This window comes from Phoca vitulina, unplaced genomic scaffold (assembly GCF_004348235.1).
Source record: "Phoca vitulina isolate PV1807 unplaced genomic scaffold, GSC_HSeal_1.0 scaffold71, whole genome shotgun sequence".
Lineage (NCBI taxonomy): Eukaryota > Metazoa > Chordata > Mammalia > Carnivora > Phocidae > Phoca > Phoca vitulina.
Genome location: NW_022589774.1, coordinates 5,763,330 through 5,783,517, shown reverse-complemented (window position 1 = coordinate 5,783,517; position 20,188 = coordinate 5,763,330). Strand labels below are relative to the sequence as shown.

At 43.1% G+C, this 20,188-nt stretch overlaps 1 protein-coding gene across 3 annotated transcripts in view; it reads left to right on the top strand.

The window, feature by feature from the left end:
- The window catches only part of PTPN14 (protein tyrosine phosphatase non-receptor type 14), a 179,094-nt gene that overhangs the window by 70,153 nt on the left and 88,753 nt on the right, over window positions 1-20,188 (top strand). For 2 of the 3 annotated variants that reach the window (XM_032393040.1, XM_032393041.1), the window contains exons 2-3: window positions 6,013-6,340; window positions 18,267-18,436. In XM_032393040.1, the coding sequence (XP_032248931.1) occupies window positions 6,167-6,340; window positions 18,267-18,436 (344 nt within the window). In that variant the 5' untranslated portion in view covers window positions 6,013-6,166. Of the gene's footprint in view, window positions 1-6,012; window positions 6,341-16,220; window positions 16,824-18,266; window positions 18,437-20,188 lie in introns of those variants that run through there. The other variant, XM_032393042.1, reaches the window with a different exon arrangement.

Below are 20,188 nucleotides of genomic sequence, written 5' to 3'. Positions count from 1 at the left end.
TAGATCAGCCAACTGACTTTTTCTATATTATGAGAAAGCTGGCTTTGCTTTGTGTTTTCAACTTGGCAGGTGTTTTGTTGATATGTTTGGGGGGGGGGGGGAAGAAGGTAGAAGGTAAATCCACAGCTGATAGTTAAAAGATGGAAACTTATATATTAGATATTTTAGGAAGCTGATTGGTCAGGAATGAGTTTTAGAAGTGACTTTGAAGCTTTTCTGTATGTTCTCTCCTACTGTAGCCTATTCTATAGAAGGCCTTTAAAGTGTAGTGTTTACAGAGCAAATATCCCTACAAATTGCTTTCGGCAATCATGGGCACATTGGATTATCACATGAGTAATTCCATTGTAGTTTTTGCAAAGAACTTCCATGGGATGTGGCATCTCTCTGGTCTCTGAGACCACCCCCAGTCTAAGACACATCAAGGGCTGGAAAAGGCAAACTCAGGTGGTGGGAATGTTCTTTTAGAAATCTGGGTTCAATTTTTTTTTCCCCCCAAAGAGCACCAGTGAGCTGAGTAACTTCTCATCCCTCTTCTCCACAGTTTAGCCTCTCTTAAGGCCCCGAAAGTCAGACCTATCTCAGGCTCCAAATTCCTCAGGTGTCACTTGAGGTCACCTGGAGGCCCCTGCCCTAGCTTGGCCTCAAAAACAACTATTTCAGGATTCATTCTTTCTTTCATCATAATGACAAATATTTAGTTAGCTTTCTGCCATGTCCAAAGGAGACTACAAATCTGAATCTGACACAGATCCTTCCCTTCAAAATTCTCTTTGGGGAGCTAAGACACATCCAGGGGTTTCTCTGGGGTGAGGGAGACTGTGATATCAGCTCTAGAGACACAGCTGTGTGGATTATAAAACCAACAGCAATTTGGAATCAATTTCCACTGGAAAAAAGTACAATTGTTTAACACAAGACAATATACATGTTATTGACGAAGATAAGAAAAAGGCCACAGCCTTCTTACCCTCTTAGGATGGGCCCTTTATGGGAGCATTTCTTCTAATGATGGACTCCTTTCTGCTCCAGGTGTCAGTGTTTGGGGGATTACAAGGTGGAGTGCTAGGAGAGTACATGGTTTAAGTTTTATACTTGGTCAGTTTCCCTGTGGACTTGTCATACCTTCGTGTTCAACTCCTGTGTTGTTTGCTTTTTTTCTTTTTTAATGTAGGTGGTAGGGTACTCAAGCCCTTCTTTTCACAGCTGCTGTGCTATCCTTTGAGCAAACCTGGCTTCCTGTATGAGGGGGAAGGGGACATGTGTACACCCACAGAAGCATTTTCTCATTGACTTCTCACAAACCAGTGGGGTGGGTAATATCCTCACAGATGAGTAAACTGAGGCTGGGAGAGGTTAAGTCACTTGGCGTTCACCCAGGCCGGTTCTTGCAGGAAGGTTTGCACATGTTCCGTTTGTTTCCTGAGTAAATTTTGGTCCTTGGAGAGGACCTCCCTGCTCCACTGTACTTCCCACCTTCTGTCACGTGGGTGTCCTTCCTCCGGGCAGCCTTCAACATGCACTTGTCAGTTACTTCACGGACCCAGAGACCCCGCAAGCTGCTGGAGAGGTCAGAGAGTTGGTGGCACTTTCCTTGCGATTTTTTTTTCACATTCGCTTCTTATTCCCAGCGACTCTCATCACTAAAGGGCTAGGGTCTAACTCTTATCCAATGCTACTTTCCTCACTAAGGTACATCTTTGAAAAAGAGGATCAGCAGATGATGTTTTGAAGTTAGAATATGTTCCTGTTGGTCTTGAAAAAAAAATCATGAGTCAGCACTGTTGGTTTTACTGTCTATACTAACAATAACAACAAAGAGTCCCTTCCATGAATGGGTCTCAGCAACATTTGCAGCTTGGTATTATTTACTGGATATGTTCCTGAAGAGTAGATAGAACTTTATCTTTTAAGTGACTTTATTTGTAAGGGAGCTTTCCATTAAAAAAACAAACAGACAAATCTTACGGTAAATAGAATGATGACCCCCTAATTTGATCTCTTGTCAGGAAAATCTAAAGCATCATAAACATATGACCTTTTTAGGAGAATATGGCACTTAGTTCTAGGTTTTATAATGTTGTTCATGTGCTACAGTAAATATGGCCCCTGAGAGCCACATGGGCAAAGTAATTAGAGTGCCAAGAGCCAGACTATTTAACAGAGAGGACTTGCTTGTAATAGATTTCACATCCAGTCTACTGTCTGGTGGCGTATCTTAATCCTTGCTCCCTCTGGCTAGCAAGGACAAAGAGGAGGAATTAGGCTTAAAATACAGAGGGTGCTGGGTTCCATGTAATGAAGAACTCTGTGCCTGTTTAATAGTTAAAAGATGGACTCGTGATACATGTGGTATGGATTCTTTGAGAGCTAAACATGGCGGATAATTCATAGACTATTCAGATGGTAAAACAGAAAGGGATTAAGAGGTCCTCTTCTCGAACCCTGTGGTTACAGATGAGTGTCACATAGGTTATCTACTTGAAATCATTCAGGTGGAGCCCATCCTAGAGGTGAGGAGTGTCTTAAATGAGCTCCTGGAAGCCCTTCCCAGGGTTACAGCTCTGTGACTACCCAAGTTCTGGGTATAAATACCAGGAGCTTTTAATTTAGGTGAAAGATGTAGATGTGAAAGATGGAGAAAATAGGTCTCTGGCTCTGGAGGAGTTTAGAGTCAAATGTGCTAATACTTTTAACACGAGTTTGATTGGTATGTTAAAATACGCAGAAATGATGTGGGAGCTCAGACAAAGAAAGCATACTTTGCTGGGAGGGATCAGAGAAATCTATTGAAAGAGGCAGCTGCATTTCACCCGAGCTGTGAGGGCTATGTTTAGTACTGGCATTGAGGGTTGCCTTTTTTTTTTTTTTTTTTTTTTTAATCTTTTGACTATGAACATTTTTAGGTATACAGAAAAGCTGAAAGAACAGTGCAGTGAATACCTGTACACCCAACCATCTAGATTCAACAACTCTTAATGTTTTGTCATATTTGTTCAACTCTGAATTCATGTATGTACGTATTGGGTTTTTTTAAGCCATTTGTGAGTAAATTACAGATATTATGACATTTTTACTCCTAGATGTATCCATTGGCATCTCCTGAAGCATTCTGTTAGACGAGCACAATTCCGCTATCAAAAACGGAAGAAAATTATCAGTAATACATTAATATCTAATTTCCATTCCCTATTTCAAATTTCCCTGTCTCATGTCTTTCATAGCTATTTTTTTAACCCTGGATTTGATTAAAGTTCACACATTGCATTTTGTTTTTAGAAGTCCTAAATCTCTTTTACTCGAGAGCCACCTTCCTCCCCCACTCCCCGTTCAATTTTTTTGTTTCATGACATTGACTTTTCAGACCAGTTTTCTTACAACTTTTTTCTTGATACCTTACCTGGCATGTTTCTTACAGATTGAAGATTTAAATTGTTTTAAAACTCTTTAAAATAGTTTGGTATTTTCTAGGAGATATATTGCCAGATTGTCAGACGTTGCTTCTGACATACCATTTTTAGTAGCTAACATATTTAGAATATGCTAATCTTTATTTGCAAAAATAATATAAGGCGGGGCGCCTGGGTGGCTCAGTCATTAAGCGTCTGCCTTCGGCTCAGGTCGTGATCCCAGAGTCCTGGGATGGAGCCTGGCATCGGGCTCCCTGCTCAGCGGGGAGCCTGCTTCTCCCTCTCCCACTCCCCCTGCTTGTGTTCCCTCTCTCGCTGTGTCTCTCTCTGTCAAATAAATAAATAAAATCTTTAAGAAAAAAATAAGAAATGTGTACAATATAGAGAGTTCGATATAATATCAGCTCTACCTAGCCCTGTTCATCCTTTTAGTGAGCTTACATTCTTTCCCATTACTTTGCGTGTTTTCATTTATTATAAAAATTGCAATCATCTCTATTTTGTGTACATTTACTTTTTATTTCACTAACTGTGCATTATGGATGGCGTCCTATAGAATACACAGCAGGGATTGTTTTTAATAGTGGCTGGGATAAACGTATACCCAGCCAGCCACATTCTTTCATAGGTGTTTAAGGTGAGACACACCCAAATATAAAGTACCTGGCCCAGGATTAGAAATGTGGCTTCTGCCCACAGAGCAAATATTTAATATACGAGTGAAATCTTGGTGTCTTCTTGCCCTGTGCTTCAACAAGTGAGGGAATGAATGTGTGAGTAGTCAACTCTTAAGGGCTCTGTGTTTGAATTCGGGCTCTCTCTTTTTTGCTTTTTTGGGTGGGTCCCTACATCGTCCCTTCTGCAGATATCAGATCATCAGGTTGGCCTACCTTAGAGGTAAACATGACACTCTGCCAACACAGAGTGATTTAGAAACGTTAATAGATTTTACCAAGCCACAGTCTCTAGCATGTGTATTTTAAGCCATCATAAAACATATACCTGTCATGCTAAGGAATGTGCCAGAGGGCAGGCATCAAAGACTGGCCGAGGGAGTCTGGGGAGTATGTTTTGCTGTGTTGTAGGGTTGTGCCCTGACAACCTCGGTGAGGTCTGGGGTAGTTCCTAAATATTAAAGTCACTTTATTTATTAATTCAGGAATTTCTGTAAGTAGTTATTCATACTTGCCCATCTAAGTGTCCAGGGGCTCAAAGGTAATTCTGTGGATGAAGGGTGTGAAGACAGGCTGAATCTGCTTGAGTTAGGGAATCAGGGTAACAGAACGATCATAGGAGCAAGAGATGGTCTTTTGAGCTGAATGGAGAAGGGAAAGTGGAACAGAAAGGCTGTCTGGACCTTTCTGGCTTCTTTGGTAGATATGATTAATGAGCTCCCAGTGGGAGTGTTGCTGGCTCAGGGTGGAACGGTAAAGCCGCTTTTATTGTTGTTTTATTCTTGTGTTCTCCATGGCAATCATGTTGTCAGTCAACTTTGGTGGGACATCAGGGTGTCCGTACATCTCATTATTAGTAAGTTAAAGTATCTGCAATTTGGTGACAAGACTTTTGCATCAGGCGTTTTGTAAAAGAACAAAATGATGGTCAGGTGATTCCCCACGTCGAACTGTCTTAACTATTTGGTGAAGAAAAACACAGAGTTGTGATATTAAATGCACAAAAGGATTCATGTATTTGAAACGTTTTAAAATGCAGAATGTTACTGACTCTACAAAATGTGCATTCCTTCCATTTTTCTATCCTCCATTCTAAATGTATAAAGTAAATAAGAAGATAAAGCAAATAACAGAATAAATATTTAAAGGGGCGCCTGGGTGGCTCAGTCGTTAAGCGTCTGCCTTCAGCTCAGGTCATGATCTCAGGGTCCTGGGATCGAGCCCCGCATCGGGCTCCCTGCTCCGCAGGAGGCCTGCTTCTCCCTCTCCCACTCCCCCTGCTGTGTTCCCTCTCTCGCTGTGTCTCTCTCTGTCAAATAAATAAATAAAATCTTTAAAAAAAAAAATAAAAAAAAAATAAAGACACCTGTTAATGAAAAGAAGGAGGCAGTGTTGCAAAGAGGGAGGGAGGAACAAGATAAGATCCTAAGTTCAGGATCAGCGAGCACTGAATTCCTTGAGCCTCACTTCTTTCTTCCCTAAAAGGGGGATCATAAAATCTACCCAATCAGGTTGTTAATGAGATTGGAATGAGATAATCTATGTAGAAGTTAAACAGTGCTCAGATTCCACTCCTGCTGCTTTCTTGAGCGGACAGGATGGTACAGTGAGAAAAGCATGTGACGTTAACATTGAACAGACATCGGTTCGGATTCTGGCTTTGCCATTCACTCTGTGCATCTTTGGATGCATTCTTTTCATCTCTCCGACCCTCAGTGTCCTCAGCTGTCCAGTGGATTTTATCAGATCCCCCCCAATAAGGTAAGATAAGATAAAGAGCATGGGCTCCGCCAAGGCGCTTGGGAGCCTCAGAGCTTGCTGGTTCCCAAAGTGGGGTGTTCATCCCGGCCCGGGGCTGTGTGCTCACTCATGCGGACTATCTCGAGCTTCCCTCACCGCTGATGACCTTGCTGCTTGTCCGTTTGCAGTGATCCTCTGGAGGGCCGCGCCGGACATGGACACCTCTCTCGGCATCTGGAGGAGCACGTGCCGTAGTGTCGTCACCCAGTCACGAAGCTGCTAAGGCCGTCTCAGGGGCGTGGGCGCCAGGAAGGGAAGGCGGCGTCGGGGGGCCACATCGCCATGCCTTTCGGCCTGAAGCTCCGCCGCACGCGGCGCTACAACGTCCTGAGCAAGAACTGCTTTGTCACGCGGATCCGCCTGCTGGACAGCAATGTGATCGAGTGCACGCTGTCGGTGGAGAGCACCGGGCAGGAGTGCCTGGAGGCCGTGGCCCAGAGGCTGGAGTTGCGCGAGGTAAGAGCGGGAGTGCGCGGGAGGGCAGGGCGGCTGAGGCCCGAACTCACCGAAGGGACCGGCCACCTGCCGCTTGGCACCTGCCCGGCTTTCCAGCCCCAGCGTCCGGTGTAGAAGGGTCCTGCTGCCCTTGGCCTGGGCTTGATCTCGCAGCCTCAGTGGATCAGGAGGCCTGCCCCAATGCGTGACAAGCAAGGACCCCGCCCAGAGCGTGCACAGGGTGGCGGCTTCCCTTTCGTTCCGCCGGCGAGGAGGTTGGGGGTTGTGGGTAGCGTCTAAAGTCATTGTCTCTCTTTCAAACCATTGAGTGGGTAGCTGGCGTTTTGGCGTTCCAGCTGTAGGTCTAGGAGAAAACACGCACCGAGGGGATGGATGCAGCTGCTTTTCGTTTTTGTTTGTTTCTATATTTTCCTCTTCAAAGAGGGGAAAAAATGGGAAAAGTATTTAAAAGGAGCATGACCAGTGAGGCTTTTTGTGGGTGCTTGTAAAATGGGCGTTTTGTCCCTTTCAAGATTCTAACTGACCCTCCTTTTCTTGGCGCCATCTGTGAGACTTCTTCGGGCTTGAAGCAAAGCCAGGGTTGACCGTGAAGGCGGTCAGGTTATCACTCTTCAGAAGGAGACTCCTAGGGCAGCCCTGCTTTTTCCAGCCTTATAGACATTCGAGAGAAGAGGGTTTTGTGAGACCCCGCTCCGCCTCCCCCCCGCAGGTGTGTCCTGAGAGCGACGGGGCAGGCGGGCCAGTGGGTAAGATGACGTAATAAATACAGTGGTTACCAGCGTGGAAGGGACTACAAGCCCCTGGGATCTGAGGACCGGGAAAAGCTCTGTGGTTGTCCTAGGCCCTGTGCCCACGTCGCCTGCCTCGGCAGGGTGGTAGGGTGAGCGGTGGTGCCTGCTGGAAGTGATGGTGTTTGATGTCGTCCTGCACACCGGCCTCATGATCCACCTTCTCGCCACATGCACACTGGAAGGTCTTCCGAGATCTCCCCTTGGCGTCCTCCGCAGGCTGACTGCCGTCCTCTGGGAGGACTGTTTCACCTGAGCACGTCTGTCTCCTGCCAGTCTGCGGGTTTATGCTTTGGTTTCTGTGATCGGGGCTTCCTTTGAAGCATATTTTCCTGACGGAGACTCTCCTGTCCCACAGCTACATGAAGCTTTGGTAGCTGACCCAGCGGAAAAACATGGGAAGTGTTCTGACCTTGTTGGTTGATAGCTGGTTTCTTTTTGCTCATCAGTGGCACATTTGGGTATACATATTTACATATATGCATGGGCATAAAGGAGAAACCTTAAGACTGGAGATAGATCCGTTAGAAGACTGGTCTAAATTTCTTTCGAAAAGTTTAGTTATAGATCGTGCCACTTTTGAGTATTCTTAGTAACTCACATTAGGATAACGATTCTTTGCATGCGTCGGGAGGCACTGTATCATGCGCTGAAGCAGTTATAAGCTCAGTCTTTCACGTCTTGGACTTGGGTTCAAGTGATAGTTCTGTCGCTTATGAGTTAGGTGTGCTTGGAAAAGTTACTGCCCTTCTCTGGGCATCAGTTTTTTCACCTATAAAAGCGGAATAATGATACCTTACGTATCTTATGGGGGCTGTTGTAAATATCAAAAGAGATTTGGTATGGGAAATGCGTAGTGCTGCATCTAATAATTTATGATTGTCCCAATTTTAGTGTCTTAAGAATTTTTGATTGAAGAAAATCTTGAGCAACCGCAGTGTGCCAGTTACTGTGTTAGGACTTGATGAATGAAGATAAATAGGGTATAATTTTGTCTTCAAGCTATGCACAGGTGAGTAGGGGAATCCAGCATTTAAGTGAAGTGAAGATCGAATGCGATCCATGCTACAAGGCAGCGCAGGGGCAGGCCTGAAAGGCAAAAGCTGCCCTTAGAGTTGTGCAGTACACAGTCTGTGCCATTGACTACGGTGGCCCTGGGAGGGGGAGAGGATGCTCGGTGAAAGATGAACAGAGCCTTCACTCTCTGAATGGGGACTTGAAGGATGCCTAGGACTTCAGGTGGAAAAGAAAGCAAGGCCATCCAGGGCATGGGGAATTGGATTTTTGAAGATGGAAGGGTTCAGAAGGGTAGGTGCCATTCTTGGGGGCTAAGAAGGCATCTGTGTGCATCACCAGGTAGAGCTAGAGTCTAAGGTGCAACGGGAGGCGGGTCTGGAGATGTGTATGGTAATAATTACTCTCAACAGACTATTGTTTCTCTCAGCAAGAGGGCAGAGGTCAAACCCGGATTAGCCCACGACTGTTGTCACAAAGGATAAAGCCGTGATGTCCAGATTCTTCTGTCAAGTGTGTGTTGCAGTGTGATTGATCTTCTAATGCTAAGGTGGGGTTGACATTTAACGCTGGCTTTATTTTGACATGCTCTAAATGGGCGCATCCACAGTAGAGCAAATCACTTTCTTTTTTTAATTGTATGCTTTTGTTCCGTGACAGACGACATTGAAGGTAATACTACAGCTACTCTGGTGAGATCAGGCAATCTACTACTTTGTTCTTCATTTCCACATACACACCTCGAGGAGGAATGCATTGTTCCAGAAGCAGGAGGAGGAGGGGATGAACCTAGGGTCTGCTCTACTCACTTGACTTTCTTTGTATTCAGGTCATTTTCCAAATAGAGCTAATGGAGCTTGAGAGGAGAAAGTGAAAATCTGTCTAAAATATAGCAAAATGTTTAGTCTTTATTAAGGCTTGGAAACCAGATTATGGTGGCTATTTGGTTTTGCCATTAGAAGTATTCTGGAGTCTAGATGTTTCCTAGATTTTATAATAGCATTATATTAGGAAAGGAAAATTAATTTTGATTTCACTTTTGATCTACATTAATTATCATTTGTGTTTTGCCACTTTGTTTTATCATTTTAAAAATTGATTTTTTTTTTTTTTTTTTTTTAAGATTTTTATTTATTTATTTAACAGAGATAGAGCACAAGTAGGCAGAGCGGCAGACAGAGGGAGAGGGAGAAGCAGGCTCTCCGCCGAGCAGGGACCCCGATGTGGGGCTCGATCCTAGGACCCTGGGATCATGACCTGAGCCGAAGGCAGCCGCTTAACCAACTGAGCCACTCAGGCGCCCCTTGATTTGATTTCTTAAAGCACTTTAGCTTTATAGCAAAATTGAGTGGAAAACAGAATCCTGTATACCTCCTGCTCCCCCCACTCCCACACCCTCCCCCACACCAGAGTAGAACATACGTTAGAATCAGATGAACCCAAGTTAACACATCATTATCACCCGGATCCATAGTTTACATTAGGGTTCACTCTTGGTGTTGTGCATTCTATGGGTTTTGACAAATGTATAATGACATGGATCCATATGGCAGACTTTTTGAGAACCATGTCTGGTTTTGAATGTACTGATATGCTGCCATTTCAAATGGCATTGAGAGGACCCAGGCCAGGCTCATAGTGTCAGCAAATGCAATCAAGGCCTGAGGGAAGCTGAATATGAGAGGGTCCCTACTCCCTGAAACCCTGGAGTTTAGAGACTAGGACAAACAAGAAACAAAGCAAATGGGACAACCCGTGCTGAGGTACAGAAACAGGAAAGCACGTGGAATTTTCAGGGAAGGGCAGAGTTCATTTTGCAATGGTGTGTGTGGGTGTGTGTGTGGGTGTGGGTGTGGAGGGGTCACGGCAGGGAGGGTAGGAGTGTAGAAAGGCAGGTGGGAGTCCGCTTTTGAAGGGTTTGATGTGTCTGGCTAGGGAGTTTCAACTGGGTTCTGTTTCTAAAATGTGTCACAAAAATAATTAAAATAACCGCCACCTTTTAATGCACCCCGTCTTGTGCCGAGCACCCTCTCCATATCAATTCATCAGATTCTCTTAACTCTGTGAGGTGGCTTCTCTGGCTGTCTCCATGTTACCGATGGGGACATCGCAGCACAGGGTGACCTGCTGGCCGTGCCGGGGCTGGCTCGAACCCAGGCGCGCTGACTCCACTGTTCGGGTTCCCAGGGGTGCATGTGTTGCCGCAGAAAAGGAGCTGTGGTAAAATGCTTTGGGAAACACCCTCATAAGTGCTATTTTTTTTTTTTTTTTAAAGGTGTTGAAGTCAGTGTTTCACAATTATTTTAGCCTCGTGTTAAATCCTCTTTGAACTGTTTGGAGAATAAAGCACTGCGGTGAGATGGGGAAGCCATCTGAGGATTTCAAGGTGGAGCGTGACATGAACACCTTGCATTTTAGGAAAAGTACCAAATAGAGAATGAGGATTGGGGCGACAGGAGGGACAGAGATGCTAGCTGGGTGGGCTTAACAATAGTCCTGGCAAGAAGAAATAAAATGGACTCCTTAGGAAAAAAACAAATTTTTTAATTGGTTTAAGTTCAGGAAAAAAAATTAGGTATGAATTTCTGGCTAGGAACTTTTTTTTTTTTTTTTTAAAGATTTTATTTATTTATTTGAAAGAGAGAGAGCACAAGCCGTGGGAGAGGCAGAGGGAGAAGCAGTCTTCCCGCCGAGCAGGGAGCCCAATGCGGGGCTCGATCCCAGGACCCTGGGATCATGACCTGAGCGGAAGGCAGACGCTTAACCTGCTTACCCTACTGAGCCACCCAGGCGCCCCTAGGAACTCTTATTAAGGAAAAGACTTAAGATGTAGAGGCTCAGAAAATCAGAATTCTGGTAATATGGTTAAAACATGTTTGGATTAATGGAGGTCACCCTTTTCTTTGCTTCAAATGAGATCTTAGGTGGAACTTCCATGTATAAAATGGAGCTGTTGTGTTTACAGAGGGGGTGGATATCTGCAACCCTGTGTCCTTGTGCCCTTCCTACCTTCCAGTACAGTTTGAAAATCACTGGCCTAGGTTAAGAGAGAAATAGCGAAAACAGTGTGTCTTATGACTAGTTCTCATATTTAAAAAAATAAATGCATGGAGAAGCAGCGGGGTTTATGGCTATGAATGTGAGTGTGGACCAAGCCGCCTGAGTTTGAGTCTTGACTCTCCCACTTAATTACCTTTGTCATCTTGGATAGTTACTTAACTGCTCTGTGCCTCTGTCTCCTCATCTGTAAATGGAGATGGTAATAGTAGTAACCTCCATGAGTTGTTGGGAGGATTAAAAGAGTTTTTGCAACATTGCCACAGTATTACAGAGCTTGGCACATGGGGAGCACTCAAATATGGTGGTCTCTTCTGTGAGACACCACGTGGGCTCTCTAGACTCTGCCACAACACCTCCAAAGAGTGGGTTCTTATCCTTTTTTAAGTCTGCTTGTTTCATTTTTAGATGGCTTGAATTATTAGAAACCGTGATCAGACATTGAGCCAGAATCTTTCAATTTCTTGAACAGTTATTAAGGTTGTATTGTCCAATATGGTAGCCAGTGGCCACATGAAGTGTGATTAGTTTGAGCCGAGCTGCGCCATTACTGTAAAATACACATCAGATTCCAAAGATCTAGTATGAAAAAAGTTAAAATATCTCTTAAATCATTTTTATATTAGTTACATGTTGAAAGCATACTATTTTGAATATATTTTTTTAAATAAAATTTATTAAAATTAATTTCGCTGTACTTTTTTAATGTAGCTGTTAGAAAATGTAAAATCAAATATGGGGCTTACATTTGTATTTCTACTAAACAGCATTCTTCTAAGAAAGGCAAGGAGGCCATGTTAATAGGAATAAGGAATATTAAGAACTTTATTGGAATATAAAGAATCCAATAAAATGTAGAAATATGCTAGAATTATTTCCTTTAGGGATACTCCTGACTCTGCTTTTAACTAGAGAATAATAAATGGGGGAGGGATAAATAATTTCACAAAGGTACCTTCACAGCTAAACTCTATTTAAGACAGAGAACCATTGCTTTATCAGGAAATCTACTCTTGGGAATGGTGAATTCGATAACTCTTGGATCTCTCCTACGGCTAGACTAAGAGCCCTGGTTTTTAAAGGAGCCTTAAAAAAAAAAAAATCCCTGATCATTTCATAGGGTGGGTGATGATCCTCAGATTTATCCCCTTTTTCTTTTGTGAATTTATATTTTCGTTTTTACTAAAAGGTGATTTATCCCAAGCTATGGGCTACAATAGAAATGTCCCACATTTTGCTGTTTTCATAATGGCTAGAATTTGTAAAGATACCGAATCTTAACTAGCTTAAGCTAACTTACATTAGGGATATTTCTGTGGTTTGATTTTATGCTAATTTTCTGGGCATTGGTTACGTAACGTGTGATGATGAGAGTATTTGGTTAAATGGAAGACCTCATTTCCTGGCCTGTCTGGTAATAGTGGAGTTTGCTGTATTTGAGAGCCTGAGCTCTCACCATATCCATATATGTTTGTATTTGCCCAGGGCTAAAATCACACTGATCAAGAGTCAGCTGAAGAGTAGACTGCTGGGAGATCTCTGGCCTTTGAATTTTGTATTGCTTTTTGCCTTTGTAAAGATTATAACATGAGATCTTGTTCTCGTACTGTCAGTTCTATGAGGCACCAGTGTCTGTTTTCTAGATAGAGAGATTGTAGGTGAAATAATTTCCCCTGTCTTAACTTGTAAGTCTTCATCTTTCTGTATATTTGAGTGAGCCGTACAGCCTCAGAAGAGTGATTTTTCTCCCCCCCACCCCCCTTGGCTATGAGGTTTGCTTCTTGGGCCGGTGTTACACTCTACAGTCACTTTTCTGATGCTTTTATGAAAGATGGGCTAGGCAAATGAAGATGGGGCAGTCGGGTCAGTTACAGAAACCCCAGACCTGCCCAGAGTAGAGGTGGATTGCACACAAGTTGTTCGCCAGGGTCGTCCAACTCATGTCGAGTGGTTTATTTTCCAAAGCCGTTGGAATGAAATGGCATCAAGTGCTGTTTCAGAGTCTGCTTCTAGTCATCTTTTGAAGCGTTTTCCATGCCTCAGTGAAAGTTTCAATGCTTAAGCGTAATTCCCGTCTGTTTTATGTGGAGGCATACCAACTCTCTGTTTCTTAATTTACAACCAAAATGCTAGCTGTGACAGGCAACCTATTACAACGTAATGCAAGATATTTTAAACTCTTGCTTCTGGATGATTAACTCTTCAAAATGCTTAAGATAAGATCATGGATTTAATCCCTGGTAATTGCCAAGGCTGCATGTGTAACCCTTGCAGATAGCATCAGAAGTGCGCCATTGGTCACAAAACTGGAAAAACGAAGTCCTCAAAGAATCTTTCCCTATTAATAATAGCTCATGTGGGGGATACCACCATCTCTACAGGTAAATGAACAGACAAACGACAACAACTCAAAACTATTTTTAAAGGCCTTCACTAGAATCTTTTTCTTTGTACTGAAGAGGGATCTTACTTTGGCGCTAAAATATTCACACACCAATCTACCACTGAAGAAACTAGCATATTTTTGAGTGGATGCATGCATTTCTGCTTCCTCCATTAAAACTTCCTCCAAGTTAAAGTTCTCCTTATTCCTATTAACATGGCCTCCTTGCCTTTCTTAGAAGAGTGCTGTTTAGTAGAAATACAAATGTAAGCCCCATATTTGATTTTACATTTTCTAACAGCTACATTAAAAAAGTACAGCGAAATTAATTTTAATAAATTTTATTTAAAAAAATATATTCAAAATAGTATGCTTTCAACATGTAACTAATATAAAAATGATTTAAGAGATATTTTAACTTTTTTCATACTAGATCTTTGGAATCTGATGTGTATTTTACAGTAATGGCGCAGCTCGGCTCAAACTAGTCACACTTCATGTGGCCACTGGCTACCATATTGGACAATACAACCTTAATAACTGTTCAAGAAATTGAAAGATTCTGGCTCAATGTCTGATCACGGTTTCTAATAATTCAAGCCATCTAAAAATGAAACAAGCAGACTTAAAAAAGGATAAGAACCCACTCTTTGGAGGTGTTGTGGCAGAGTCTAGAGAGCCCACGTGGTGTTTCACAGAGGAGACCACCATATTGAGTGCTTCCCATGTGCCAAGCTCTGTAATGAAAATGAAAAACTCCAAACCAAATAGACTGCGGAACCGCTCATATGAAAATGTCACCTTAGTGTGTCTCTCTTTATACTGTTTCTTAGTGCATTTTTAGTCATTGATTCAGAGATGTGGTTCCTTTCCCTGGGAATTGATTCTTGTTTTTTCTTCATTGCAGTGAGCTCATTGCAGAACTCAAAGCATCAGACCTGTTTTCCAAAGAAAACCAGAGAAATTAAATGGGATTTATAACTCACCCAGAGGTATCATGAGGATTAGCTAGACCTGGCTTAGGTTTGCAGCTTCAGAGAGAAATAAAAGTGCCTGGGGTATTTACTTGGGCGATATGATGGATCCTTTTGGTCCGGAAGGGGGTGGTTTCTATTTGGAATCACCCTACCACACTCTCCTGAACCGTGTGGCAGTGGTTAGCAGGGAAGCTCAGCTTTCAGGATTCAGTGGGAGTTTAAGTTGGCAAGTCAGTTACGAACCAGCCTGGTGTGGTCCCAGCTGGGCCTGATGGGATTAATGGCCCCTTGCCTAATACACAGGAAGTTGATGGATGCACATGCTAGTTTCAGTGAGAGGTTAGTTTCTCATGCCTTTTCCTGGGAGCCACTGTATAGACACAGCGGAATAAACCTGTGCTGCATCAGAAACTTGAATAGAGCAGGCCGAGAACTTTGAGACAGGGTCTTTCTCCTCTGTTGAATACTCCAGGGTAGGGATTTAGCTAGAGGAAGAATGGCAGGGATGGTAGGGGGGTGGTTGGAGAAAGTTACTTTGGGCATAGCTTCACAAAACGGTGTGGGAATGGGGATCTCGTAAATGGATTTTCTTTTCCACGAGATAACGGGATTCAGCATCTCTAAAATTAGGTTATTCTGGCCATTTAGGGAGGAACTCTCACAATTCTCCCTTGTGCTGGACACCCCGTTTCTTGAGTAGTAATGTATTTCATTGGATAAATGCATAGTAGGTCACTCAAATATTCTGTGTCCTCTGGAAAATACCATATTGCAGCAACAAAAATATGTTATGCCATGAATTAGGTTTTTGCCGTAGAAGTGGTTTATGTTGTTATTCACAGTTCTGTACTGTTGATTATGGCTCAGGACTGGTACTGTGACTTCTCTTGTACCTCATCCTCCTTTTCATTATATGCATGTGTGTATCCGTGTGCATGAATGTGCATGTGTGCGCCATGGAATATTCTTTATCAGGGTGCTTTTTGGGGAAAGATCAGATTTAATGATTGGGTGGGTGAGAATGAGAAAAGGAAATTTAAAATGCTAGCCTTCAGGGGCGCCTGAGTGGCTCAGGTGGTTAAGCGTCTGCCTTCGGCTCAGGTCATGATCCCAGGGTCCCGGGATCGAGCCCTGCATCGGGCTCCCAGCTCAGCGGAGAGCCTGCTTCTCCCTCTCCCTCTGCTGCTCCCCCTGCTTGTGTTCTCTCTCTCTCTCAAATAAATAAAGAAATAAAATCTTTTAAAAAAATAAAATAAAATGCTAGCCTTCAAAGCACAGGAGCAGTAAAAATTTTAAAAACTTTTTTTTTTTTTTTTTTGGCAAAATTGATTGTAGAATGTTTATGCAGTTAACGTGGACCCGTTCTATTTTCAGTTTTACTCATTTGAGTGGACGTTGTCATTTGAATGAAGTATGGATCATAAAATTATACCCCCAAATGTCAGGACTGTTTTAGTGAAAGTTAATAAATCATGGTTTGGCCTGTGAAGCAACTGCAAAGCTTGTCCTCCCTTTCTCCGCTCAGGCTTATAAAAGGGCTCTTTTCCAATGAAAATAACTGTTACATAGCTTGTTACTATTTATATATATTACCTCATTTATTCTATGCACAGTCACTCCTAGCCTCCCCAAGGGCAGTGGCGTACCCTTAGACAGCACTGCGCACCATTCAGGAATTCAGTAGAATGCAGAGCTGCCTTGGACCCTTTTCAGCCAGTTTATTAAATTAAGTACCCCGATTACCTCATTTTCACATTAGCTTAAGTCTACATCATAGATCCCCTAGGACAGCATCAGGGGTATGTTCCCGGGTCCCATAAACACCTGTAAGCCTCTAAAGAAAATCTTAGGGGAGGCACTATTTTGCGATTATTTTTTTTTTTCTTACACCTTTTAGGTTTTTATGTTATTTATAGGCCTTCCTCTTCTCCTTTTGCCTGCTTTTTCTTCATTTATTTCCAGATAACCTCTGTCTTCTAATTCTGTGGTTCATGGACATGCCGGGAGTGCCAGCAGAAAACCTGCTTTCATTCACCAGTGTCGATGGTGACGATGGTGATGGTGATGATGAGGACAGTAGCAGAAACAGAAAGCTCCATTATTGAAGGAGTTATTAACCTGTGCCGTGTGCACGGTTTAAGACAAGATCTCATTTATGCTTCTCACAGCCTGTGGGCGATGGCTGTAAGCGTCCTCCCCATCTTACAGATGAGAAAGCTTTGACACTCTGGAGGCTCAGCAACTTGTATGGAGTTATTAAGACAGTGAGTGCAAACACTGGGAGATGAACGGACTTCATAGCCTGTTTTCCTTCTGTTCAGCCACATTTCATTTCCTCTACACCACCCATCACACTGGAATAGCTAACAGACTCCCTGAAGCTGGAAAGTGAATGATAGGGTCAGAATTTGCTCAAGCAATTGGTCCAAGCTGATGGAAATAGAACCTTGGCTCTGTTTGTTGGCATTCTGTTGCTCGAGAAATGCATGGATTCCTCCTGTGAACCTGCCCTTTAGAACATCATGGAGCAAAGTTGGTGAAATCCTTGTTCTCATCTGAAGACACATGCATTTGAAAATATCCTATAGAGTATGGGGGTCGGTAGCTTTATAAGCAAGGACATGTCTGGTTTTCTAGTGAAGCCAGAGTCAAAACTTTTATTACAGATTTTGGTAGGGCTGTGGCAGGGATTGATCTGTGGTCTCATTGAGGAGACAGCCAGCTGCAGTGGGAACATCGGCACAAGAATGCCTTTGGAAATTAGACATCGCAATGAAAACATTCTTTTGAAGGCAGATTTCCAGGTGTGCTGTAAACCGTTCTAAGCTCTAATTGAAATATAAAAGAATATTTCAAAAGCAGTGATCTATTTTTTGGTGATTGTTGTGCTAATCCTGAAATCCTAGCACGAATTAATGTAAAGACAGGATTGAATGCATAAAAGTACCTGTTTTAATCATTTAGCACGTTGTTCAAAACTAAACTGGTTGAGGCTCCAAGTCTAAAGGTGAAAATCTCACTTTTATGTATCAAATCCCACCATAGTCTGCCAAGAACAGTCACCAGGGGCTTCTGTGGCAGCTGTGAAGACATCCTTCCATTCTCAGAGCTTGATGTGCGGGAGAGATTTGCTGTAGTTCATGTATAATGACGTGGTGGAGGCTGATGTTTTCCAAAGTACTTCATTAAAACTCAAAATGAGTGAATCAGTTTTCTGTTAAGCCCTGCTACTGCGTGTGGAAATAGTCTACAGTGTGAAAGCCTTCAGCTGGCAGAAGGTTTTGTCTTAGGAGTTGACTAATAAGTTACTTTGCAGCAGGTGCAAGAACTGTGTTTGCCTTTGCCAGCATGTTCCACGTGAGATCCTGAGGCATTCAGAAGGCACAGGAAAGTCAGCCTTGGGAGCGTAGGAAAAAAGCCAACACGGCCCCCACCCTGCACTCACCCCCCTTTACCAAACATAGGTGCATCAGTACCCATGTGGTCAAACAGTAGCCATGGGTATGAATCCTGCATCGGATACTCAGTGTAGATTGTGTGCATGTGCTTTCTTTGAGCTTGTCCCAAAGTTAGAAAGTAAAAGCTGGATCCTCGTGTATGAGCTGGAGAACCAAACGTGACATAAGGTGCTGGAGTGTTGTTTTCCTGTGCAGTCGTGGGGTACCCCTTATAAGCATAAACTGACGTTATTTTACCCTTTTATCTAGACGCACTACTTTGGCCTTTGGTTTCTCAGCAAGAGCCAGCAAGCACGATGGGTGGAGCTGGAGAAACCTCTGAAGAAACATCTGGACAAATTTGCTAATGAGCCTCTGCTTTTCTTCGGAGTCATGTTCTATGTGCCAAATGTGTCATGGCTTCAGCAAGAGGCCACAAGGTAGGTGCCTTTTTTTTTCCCTGTGTTCCGTATAAGGGTGTGTTAATTGCGGGGCTTCAGATGAAGTCGATGTGCAGGTTGATTGAGGGGTGTGTACGTGTAGGTGTGTGTAGTCGGGGAGAGGGTGGAGCAGTTGGGGATTGTTACCGGTTGCTTTGCAGCTTCAGAAATGTGGTTCGAATCCATGGTGCTCATAACCCTGGTCGTTCCCTATGATGCTGGTAAGGTAGCAGTGATCCTGAGGCAGTTGAATATGGTGTCCAGCAGCATAGAAGTATCAGTTGGAGACTGTGGGTAAAATAGATGTGCCAGAATTTAATAAAGAATTAACCACCTCATACTTGTCTGGTCTACTCTTTCCCTTAAAATGCTCCCAAGCAAAATGTAGCATCAGACTTTGGATTTGAGGATTGAGAAGGTAACTAAAGATGGGAGCAGAGTTTAGGAGAATGTCTAGAGGGCGAGAGTTTTACTTGTCCACGGTCACGTAAGAAGGGACAGGAAGCCATCAGTAGAGAGGAGACCTGGGATTGGTCCTCCCCTCCTGCTCATTGGCTGTTTTGCCTGGAAGAAACCACCTGCCATCTTTGAAATGGTACTTTTCGCTCATCTGTAAAGTGAGGGATTTGTGTATGTTTCTCAAGTTCTGCTAAGTCTGCAGTTCCATGAATGAAACAGTTGGTGTTGGTTGGTGTTAGTACAGTTCCCTTATTGGTAAGAGTTTTCCATTAAATTATGCAGAGGGGGCATATCTCCTCATCAAATGGTTCTTTCTGGTGTTAAAGGGAATTAAATTAACCCTCAGTTTTTCACCTTGTACGTAGATGATGGCATTCAGAGTACCCGGCAAGCGATGCTAGTGACATATCGAGAAGGAAGGAGCAATGTTGTCCTTGACTATTGCATGTGTAGTTTCTTAGATTTTAAACTTTTAAAACAAGGATGCACTTCAAATTTTTGTATACATTTTATGGTGATAATTTCCATCTTTTTTTTTTTTTTTTCATCAAAAACTATTGTTAACTAGGTGGTATTTCTGTCAGCAGAGGCCATGAAATAGCTCACAGCCTGATCCAGAAAACCCGTGTTCAGTCTTCCAGGTGTCATTCGTTTGAAGCCCTTGGCTGGATGTTGTGCACCATTTTCAAGTTTGTTCACTTACGCAGGTTCCTTTCCATGCAAGAAGTTATTAACTCTTCAGAATGGGACAGTTTTCCCTGGCTTCTGAATCCTCCTTGAGTACTCTACCACAGGGTCAGGAACACAGCATTAGGTTAAGTCCTTGCTGATTCGCAGCTCTCAGACTGTGAAATGCAAGGCAGTGGGTAACAAGGATGAAACACGGACTGTAAATTAATGCCTATCAGGCAAAGTTCAGTCTGTAAGAAAAAACAAAGTGTTGCTACTCTGGACATACTTACTCTGTAAGGTCTATTGTTGAGGAAGAGCAGTTGAAGTAACTGGTGAGGGACTCAGCAATTGTGCTTTATGAAGCTAAAACAGGTTGATTAAGCTTAGAAAAATGAAGACTTGCAAGAGTGCAGTAGCTTTCCCTGGAAATTTGAAGACTCTTGTGGGGAGGGGATTTTGTGTTAACTCTGGAGCACAAAATTTGGGCCCATAGTAAGTGCAAGGAATTGAAAGACTTTGGTTATATGACTCAACTCAGGAACACTGTTTCTAATGATTAAAACTGTAAAAATGTGGAACAAGCAGACTTTTGAAGGGGTGAGTGCCCCAGTTTATAGTGCT